The following is a 10,215-nucleotide window of genomic DNA, read 5'->3' as shown; positions in this document are numbered from 1 at the left end:
GATTAAAAGGGAGAGAAAGGATGAGGGTTTTTTGATATATTTTGAATAGAAATCAAGAAAAGACTTTTTATTTGGTATTTCTGCTTTCTTTTGGGAAAGGAAAAGGAACCTAATTTGGCTATTAGGAAGCTTTGATTCCTAAATTTAGTCAAGGCAGACTCTCCTCTTGTGAAGTCAGCATCAATACCCATGATAATAATAGCACCTGTCTTTTGACATCAAAGTTCTCTGTCTGAGAAAAAAATAATGTAAACAATAAACTTCATGTCTTGTACTGCTGCTCCTGGCATCGGTGTTAATCAAATATACTTGCCGGGCACGACTGTCCTCTTATTTTGGAGATCTGGAATGTACAAGTGACATATTGCAAAACTTTCTTATGAATTTGGACTGCAAGAAATGGCATCATTTACTGTCTCACAGTGAAGGGACTGTGTGTTCCTACGTAGTCTTGTTCAAGCTGAAGAAATCTTGATAGATTCATTGCATCTGCTAGTTTTCATCTGGATCCAGATCAAGGTCAACTTCACTGGAAACATTAAGATAAAAGAAAGCATAGAAAGCCAACAAAAATACCAGTATAGCTGCAAGGACAAGGGCAACTTCCTGTAGAAATAAGAGAAAAAAACCAACAAAACCTGTTAGAAATAGTACCATATTTTCAGATAAATCAGGAATAAATATTATTTCCATTCTATAATGCACACCAAAATAACATTAGATATATATAATTACATAAGGCATTGATACTTTAATGATTTCTTCTTTGTGATTACCATTTCAGAATGTTATAAAATCCATTCACTTAATAAAGATTTTGGTGAGCCTGATATACTGCCAGAAGTAGGATATTCGGTCTAAAAATCTTTGGTCTGACCTAGAAACAGGAGCTTTATGTCCTTTTATTATGCTATTCCTTCTTTTTTAAAAGAAAAGACAGAATTCACAAACCACAGTTTTGAACACAAATTTAAGTTATGAATTTACACTGTGAATTTTGATGTTTTCTAGCAATATGTTACTGCTTTTTGCCAACAAATTTGTAATTTTTTAATGAAGCAAACACAGTATGGTGGAAGTCAATAAAAATTGCTACCTCCACCTCCCAGCCTCCTGGTATGTATTACAATATGGAGCTACAAAATCCTTCAGAATTGGATGAAACTTTTCTTCCTTCCTCTCTGCAATAAGGCAAAAAGTACAACAATTTGCACTTCAACTTGCCTCTCTTCCCATAAAATACTGCAACTAGCTGCATCTTCTTAATTAACATAAAAGAGTCTTCCAAAGTATACATGATTTATAGCAGCTTTCAGAAGCAGAAAAATGTTTTCGTACCACACGTCACACTCATTATGTGACTGCCTATCATATTCTGTCTTAAGGCTGGACTCTGTTAAGCTAAAACTTTAGATCTCAGATACAATAAATGATAGTATGATCATCCTCTTTATAACACTACTTCTTTCAAAGTCACAGTATTTCACATTTTTAAGTCTTTATTTTCCTGGAAAGCACGGCATACTTCCTATAGTGTTGACTCTCATTCTGCTAGACAATGAAAGAAGAAATATAAATTTGAGAAAAATCCTTATGTTCTTTCAGCTCACAGAAAGTGCCACTTCCACAGCTAACAACATGTACTGCTTCATTCCTTATCATCATGATGTATTTTTAAAATCATGCACTGAGGTACTCAAAAGGAACAGGTTAGTTTGTACCCCTCAAAATCATTTTCCCGCTACAAAAAGAAGCAACAACCTCTCCTCCAAATCTCAGCTTCATGTTAACCTACAAACCAACTGCATGAGAACAATCTAGCTGTATACTTTAAAGAAGAGAAGAAAAACAGTTCAGTGACTTTATAACAACTAATCTGAATTGGTACACAAGATGTCACATCAAGTCTACTCTGCCAGTGGAACTGAAAAGAGATGTCTACACAGCACCTAGACAATCAGACACCCTTTACTGTCCAAGGAGAGACTCTGACCCTCTTTGGTGTAAGATCCATTGTGTCCTCTAAAGGAGGTCACGTGAATTCTTCCTAAAAATGCCTATCTCTCTCCTTAGACTAGAAGGGGAGTGGAGATGATAGCTCTGGTGTGGAGACCTGCACTGTAGGATGAATTCCACCCAACATCTCTAGCTTGGTGGTGGCTTTGTGACCAACTTTGTGTGTCCAGTACCATGAAGGAGTTAAAACTGTGTTAGCTTCATTTTTTAAAGTCTAGCCCATAATCTGGCATTCTTCTATAGAACAGCATTTCATTTGCATTTACATGAATGCATTATATAGTTTATCAGAATGTTGGATCAATAATTCAACATATGCCATCTAATAAACTTTGAAATACTACTGCCTAGTTGGTGTATGCTCTATAGGAGTTTTTGTTCTATAGAAACCTTTGCTATACATTTTATATGGATGATTAAATAAGATATACTTTAAATTTATTTTACCACATTAAAATTGCTTCTGTAAATTTGCTGAGGCTGTTTGCTACAAATTTCAACTACATTTTCCTCTTAGAATTATATCATCTTCCGATCCTCATCCTCCTGATTTCATATGATTTGATTAAAAAAAAAAAAAGTACATCTAATTCACCAATATATTAAAGGAAAGAGATTTTTGCTTTGTTGCAGTTGCAACACGTCAATATCTCACAAAAGGGCATGGCAGCATCAGACAGGTTTCATTTATTTCCTTGTATCCACAGCTGTGCTCCCAGACCCATCTGGCCACACAGCTACTAATCTTAAGAGGATGTAATAAACAAGTGACATACAACTGCAAGCTCCATCTGCTCAGGAGAGTGGACAACAAAACCGTACAATGCAGGCACCGTTCACACTTGACACAGAGAGCAAATTCATTCCAGTATTAAAAAGTTTTTTCCTTGTTTCGATGCCACACTCGCCACGCTTTCTGCTTTACAATAGGTTCACCTTTCCTCTCCCTTCTCCCCAGCCCCCTGTATAAAACACTGCGGTAGCAGCAGCAAAATTTTGGGGAATATTTGCATTAAAGATTTGTTTTCTAGGAAGTGGAACTGGGAAAACCTTGATTTTTGTTCTCAGGCTGCCCAGCAACTGCTTTGACGGGAGTAGTTCTTTAATTCCTCTGCCTAAGTTTTACAGTGAATAACACTGAGATAACAGTACTACTTTCCTTACACAGGCATTAGGAACTGGGTGGCTGGATCGGTATTTATTAACCCTGGGAATTAAAAGCCTTATTGAAATTCCAGGTTTGAGAATTATGCAAGAACCTTAATTTTGAGTTACTGAAGAAGGCAGAGTAACAAAAATCTAAAATAAATGGCCTAGCAAAGGACACCTGGCTCTCAGCTAGGGATATGCAGTCTCTTAAGAATTGCATCCAGTTCATGAACTTTTATAAACATAAATTTTGCAATGTAAATAGCAAATGAGATGCTACACCACTATACTGTCTTTGCAACAACAGTATATATTGTCATTTTAATTTGTTTTATACTTATCAGGCTTTGCTATTTGTATTTTAAGCCATGCATAGAAATGAAATGTTAAAATACTCCCCGCTCGGCATATATAGCTCCCTTTCTCTCGCACTTTATGGATCATCCGCATCATCCCTCTGCGAAATCCATTTACTCAGAGGATTTCACCATGAATAATTAACCAATATAGAAAAAGTACTATAGAAATAATCTTAAAATGATCGCAGGGCTTTTTCTCCTTTTTTTTCTTTTATCACAGAATCACAGAATCATTAAGGTTGGAAAAGACCTGTAAGATCATCAAGTCCAACCATCAACCCAACACCCCCATGCCCACTAAACCATGTCCCTCAGTGCCATGTCCACACGTTCCTTGAACACCTCCAGGGATGGTGACTCCACCACCTCCCTGGGCAGCTTATTCCAATGTTTCACCACTCTCTCAGTAAATAATTTTTTTCCTAATATCCAGCCTGAACCTCCCCTGGTGCTTTCCTCTTGTCCTGTCGCTAGTCACTTGGGAGAAGAGACCAACACCCACCTCTCTACAACCCCCTTTCAGGTAGTTGTAGAGAGCGATGAGGTCTCCCCTCAGCCTCCTCTTCTCCAGACTGAACAACCCCAGTTCCCTCAGCCGCTCCTCAGAAGACTTGTGCTCCAGACCCCTCACCAGCTTCGTCGCCCTTCTCTGGACACGCTCCAGCACCTCAATGTCCTTCTTGTAGTGAGGGGCCCAAAACGGAACACAGTATTCGAGGTGCGGCCTCACCAGCGCCGAGTACAGGGGCACAATCACCTCCCTACTCCTGCTGGCCACACTATTTCTGATACAGGCCAGGATGCCGTTGGCCTTCTTGGCCACCTGGGCACACTGCTGGCTCATATTCAGCCGGCTGTCAATCAACACCCCCAGGTCCTTTTCTGTGGGGCAGCTTTCCAGCCACTCTTCCCCAAGCCTGTAGCGTTGCCTGGGGTTGTTGTGACCCAAGGGCAGGACCCGGCACTTGGCCTTGTTGAACCTCATACAATTGGCCTGGGCCCATCGATCCAGCCTGTCCAGATCCCTCTGCAGAGCCTTCCTACCCTCAAGCAGATCAACACTCCCATCCAACTTGGTGTCATCTGCAAACTTGCTGAGGGAGCACTCAATCCCCTCATCCAGATCATCAATAAAGATATTAAACAAGACCGGCCCCAAAACTGAGCCCTGGGGGACTCTGCTTGTGACCGGCCACCAACTGGATTTCACCCCATTCACCACAACTCTCTGGGCTCAGCCATCCAGCCAGTTTTTTACCCAGCGAAGAGTGCACCTGTCTAAGCCACGAGTCGCCAGCTTCTCCAGGAGAATACTGTGGGAGACAGTGTGGAAGGCCTTACTGAAGTCCAGGTAGACAACATCAACAGCCTTTCCCCTCATCCACTAGGCGGGTCACCTGGTCATAGAAGGAGATCAGGTTGGTCAAGCAGGACCTGCCCTTCATGAACCCGTGCTGGCTGGGCCTGATCCCTTGGTTGTCCTGCACGTGTCCCGTGAGCGCCCTCAAGATGAACCTCTCCATAATCTTCCCCAGTACTGAGGTCAGGCTGACAGGCCTGTAGTTCCCCAGATCCTCCTTCCGGCCCTTCTTGTAGATGGGCATCACGTTCGCAAACCTCCAGTCATCCGGGACCTCCTCCTGTTAACCAGGACTGTTGATAAATGATGGAGAGCAGCTTGGCAAGCTCCTCCGCCAGCTCCCTCAGCACCCTTGGGTGGATGCCATCAGGCCCCATAGACTTGCGAGTGTCCAGGTGGTGTAGCAGGTCGTTAACTGCTTCCTCCTGGATCATGGGGAGTTTATTTTGCTCTCCATGTTACAGAACGCTAGGAAATAACATCCCTGCTCTTAAATCCCAAAGTGCAGTCAAAGAAGCCTTTAAAAGGAACAGAATTTTCTATTATATTCTCTTATATTTAGAACAATGTCTGTAGAACCCTACTGATTTCAGCTTGGTTAAGTTTTTCAGAAACTTTTCCATAAAGGAAACACATGCCGTTACAGCATAATGTACATTTAATTCTCCTATCATTTTTGTCAGTTTTATGTCTCTCATGCCAAAATACTTGGATAATGTCCTCAGATTCACCCTGACAGAGCAAGTTGCAGAGTTGGGATCTAAACAAGATTAATCAGGAGATGAAAAAATAAGGGTGAGGAAAAAATGTTTGGCTATAAAAAAAAAAAATAAATTACATAACAAAAAAAATTACATAGCCAAAAAATTGGCTATAATAACATAAAACTGGACACTGCATCTTATCCTACACATATAAAGAAATATCACGCTTTGAGGAAATTTTGGATTTTTTCCGTATTTTAATTGTCCTCCAAAAAGCATCATACCTTTTTTATCTGAAACCAGCTTAAAACCAGGTGAAAGAGTACCACAAATTGCTGTCTTTGAAATGCTAAACTATCCCTAGCTATTTTTGAAAAAAGGTGAAAAGAAAATCATCATGACCAAGGATACCTGTAGAAATAAACCAAATATACATGGACTTGACAATCAATCTTTTGATAATAATTTCTAAGCGGAAGACTTTATCTGGACATTCACTGTGACCATTTTCTAGAGTTTCAACAAAATCGTATTTAAAAATGAATGTTTACTGCCTTAATGCAGGACACTCTACAGCTAATACAAGGTAACAGAAGTCTTTTTGGTAAAGGTAAGGTAACTTTTATCAGTAATTTTTGTGTTACAGATTTTTTATTGTAAAAATTTCAGCTAGAACAAAGATCATTATTGTCTCAAATAATGAGAACAAGGTACTATTACAGTGTCATCTAAAAAGCCTGGCTATATGATCACAAAACAACAGGAGTCATTTTAATATAGCTAAATGCAAGACAATATATACAGGTATCAAAGATGTAGACAGTATTTACAAAGTGGAGGACTCTGCCTTGGAAAACTGTGAGTCTAAAAAGGTCCTTGAATTTAAGGGGTAACCACTCCCCCCGTGCGATCTCTGGATGTGCAAAGGTGGAGGGATTTCCAGTAGGGAGAAGACTGGGATTTATTTTATCATACAAAAGAATGAGTGGTAGTTTGGTTATAGCATATAACTATATATGCCATACACCTGTATTTAAGTAAGGCGCTTCACAGTGTGGGGTCCTTCTATCTTGTTTGCAAGAACCTCTCAAGGTCCAGCTGCAGTTAGATAAGCTCAGTCTTGAAATAAGATGCCAGTTCCTAGGAGCAAGAATGATTGAACATTCCAGTTACTTCTTGGGGAAAATACCCGCTTCCATGGCTGTGAGTCTTTTATGGTCAGATCTCTCAAAAAAAGTACATTTTTATTTAGCTGTCGGGAAGAATACTTCAACTTCGGCTTGTGGGAAAAGGAGGTCCTGGCTGCCAGCCTTGGAGTTGGCAAACTCAGCCCTCCAGACTGCTCCCCTCCTTCAGGGCCCTGGGAAGGATTACTTAGATGGTCAGTGCTGTATTCTGAACCTCTGAAGTACCAGATTGTTAACAGTAATGGCACCTCATGCTTCAGTGCTTCAGCCTTTTCTATGTAGGATAAAAAGAAGTTTCCTTCTTTTTCAGGAATTTTTCCTCCAGTTGTATTGATTTCATTTCTGGGATTTGAGGTTTTGTTGTTGTCATCTTTGAAGTGTTAGAGATTGGTCATAAGTAGAGACCAAAGCCTGAGAAAGACGGACTACTGCTCCGAGATGGTACAGAAAATCCTCCTAAGCTCCTGCTTGGTGCATCTTGTTCACATGCTCAAACCACCATCGTTACTGTACTTACATGTACAGGTCAGGCCAGGGTCAGATGGGAGCAATCTGATTCTGTTTTTCTCTTTGTACAGGTTTTTTCCCTTCCCTTCCACTTCAAGCTCAGGGATCAAAGTCTGACTACTGGGATCACTGGAACATCACAACTTTGTTCACTCACTGGTGGCACATCAAGCTGCCCTGCTCTTTATGTGAGGCCCATAAGCTGGTTTGAAGACCCAGTATTTTGGCAGTTATAAAGTGCTTGGACTTCCTAGAAAGTATTTGGATGAAATTTTATGATCTGTAACATACAGAAGGCCAGATCAAATGATCTAATAGTCCCTTGTGGCCTTAATTTCTGCAAAGCTATGAAACTATATTCCCAACTTATCTTGGCAAATGTAGTTCACTAATGTAGCAGATTATGAACAGCGTGAAATCAGAGAATACCCTTTGCCAAAATACACTAGGAATGTCTTGTTATCTATTCGTACTTAACTTCTTCCAGATGAGATAAACTCTTAATAGTGAGCTAGCTAGCTACACAATAGATTAAGTAGATATGCAGAAGATTGACAGACAGTAAGCTCTCACTTTTTTAGGAAATATTTCTTCCTTAGCTCAACTGATGTACTATGTTGCTAATAATTCTCTATGGAGTGGTATCCTGCAGTCGATTATGTCTTTGCAAGTGGGTGTAAAATACTACTGTTCAAATTTGTGTCTACCTTTCAACAAGAGAGAAAACTTCATCATCTATCCCATGGACCACTGATTCATTCTCGCAGCCTGTGAAAAAAATCTCTCCCCAAGAACTCCCATTACTTTCAGCCTCTGCATACCAAACCCCAGCTATCTGGGGCTGAGCTTCCACATTCCTCAAACCACTTTCTGCTTGCCACCCTCCTGCTGGTACCTCTTCCCCACCCACTGAGAGCAGAGTTAGCACCGATGGCGCAGACCCCATGCTGCTCCACCTGGTAAGGATGAGCAGGTGGGCTTCCACCAGCATGAGCCTCCCGTGGGGGGGCAACAAAACAACCACACAGAGAAGGTTCAGAGGTTCACTTTTTGGTACTGCTACACAGAATTTTGTCTTATCCAAACACTAGGAGACATACAGCATACTGCTTTCTCTCTGAGTTGTTTCTTGAGACAGGGGTCCTGCTTTTCCAAGAGAGACCATATATTTTGGCACTGCCTGCATTAGTGTCACATATACAAACAGAGCCAGCACAATGGCTCTGCTACAATATTTAATTTTTAAGCATGTTTAAAGAGCAAACATTATGCACCAAATACTAGCATGGTCACCCTGCTTGAACTAACTTTTAATAGTTATTAGTGCTTAGCTGCTTCCCTGACATTATCAACACGGATAAAATCTCTCATTGGGGAAATTAAAAAGTACTAAATGCCAATGACTGAAAGAAACTTTGTTACTTTAAACCTTGCATTAAAATGACAAGGCAATCAAAGTTTGACAAGACAAGCTAATTAGTATGCCAGCGATGAAATGTGAAGGATCTCCAGGGGATTGGTTCTGAAAAGTTTTATGTCATTTATAGGGCCTTTTTTTTTAAGCCACTGTTGTCAGCTCTCATGGTGAGATACACAACAGTTGAATTTCGTTATTTTCACTGAAATTAAGGACTAAAATCCCTTCACTATTTTCCGGTCCTCTTTTTTCCCCCCTAAATACTACACCAAGTCGTAGTTTACAGCCAGTAATATAAGCTCTTCAGGACACTAGTGCAAAACAACTCTAGAAGTATCCATGAGCACTAAAAATCCTATCGTTTTCAGTGGCAGTATGGTTGATATTGTGTTAGGTATTTCACAGAATTATAAAAATATTCCTCTTTCCCAGAGACCTTGTACTTTTACATGTATGATAAGGATATCCTTCCTCCACAATATTTTTGTTAACTGCAACTTAGCTTTTTATAAGAAAACGGTAATAAATTTTGAAATGCTGCATACTGCATCATGTACTGAAACCTGGATAAACAAATAAAATATATGGTAAATACACATAAGTATGTGTTTTCTCAAAGATTTACAAGAACTTTGGACTTTTCTATTTAAAGTGCTGCCTACTTATTACATTGCACCGTAGTTACACCACTTATTTTTTCCTCAACACAGACTGAAGTTAATCAACTGTCAGAGCACAGAATTGGGGCCTACATCATATAAAAAGACTAAAATCCCAGCCTTTGGAAGGTGAATCATGTTGCTTATCACCACCAGAAAACTTACTTTGTTAATATGAAGTGACAACTGTGACGACACCTTCCCAAAGGAAGAGCTCAGGCACACTCAAAAGCTCTGAATATTAGGAAACAATTAACGGAATGCACACTCAAGCCTCAAAATAGTTTCACGAATGTACGTAACCTGATGGGACCTCAACTCTGCTGACTCCTCTGACAGCCACAGACATGAGGAGCAGTTTAACACCCTGCTGTCATGCTAAGCAGGAGGCTTCAAGAAATTCTTATTTCAGAATTTATCCAGAAGATAACAGAGGAGTATCTGGGATAGATGTGGAGGATGACAGTAAGAAGATTGCTCTTGGACAGCTGGAGGAACTTAACAATGGACTGAGCAAAACAAGCCCTGCCTGGGAGAGGGGGAGAAGTTATGGGGCTTCACAACTAAGCAGCCTCTCCTGGGGTAGGGAGGGTGTTTTCCCTGCAGACACTCCAGGCTCATCCACTGCCCATGGTGAAGCTCTACTGAACTGGAGGGATAGAGCAGGGTGAAGAGTTGTCACTGTGAGAGGGGAAGAGGCGCAAGTTTACCCCAAGGCATTAAATACACCTCGCTTCCATGCTGAGTGCTGCATGGTCTGTCAGTAGAAGTGTGGAGTTTTATTCTACACGTATCGCCCGTATTCTGGTGGAAGTATAGTAACATTTAGTAAGCCTGAGGTTGTTGGGATTAAGCAG

General features: G+C 40.5%; 1 protein-coding gene across 1 annotated transcript in view; it reads right to left on the bottom strand.

The window, feature by feature from the left end:
• Window positions 1-260: 260 nt before the first annotated feature.
• The window catches only part of TRIQK (triple QxxK/R motif containing), a 60,678-nt gene continuing 50,723 nt past the window's right edge, over window positions 261-10,215 (bottom strand). Inside the window, exon 4 of the mRNA XM_059836254.1 lies at window positions 261-606. Coding sequence (XP_059692237.1) covers window positions 493-606 — 114 coding nt within the window. The 3' untranslated portion in view covers window positions 261-492. The remainder of the gene's footprint in view (window positions 607-10,215) is intronic.

Source organism: Gavia stellata, chromosome 3, assembly GCF_030936135.1.
Source record: "Gavia stellata isolate bGavSte3 chromosome 3, bGavSte3.hap2, whole genome shotgun sequence".
Lineage (NCBI taxonomy): Eukaryota > Metazoa > Chordata > Aves > Gaviiformes > Gaviidae > Gavia > Gavia stellata.
Note: the sequence above shows the minus strand (reverse complement) of the source record. Positions and strands in the feature narration are given on the sequence as shown.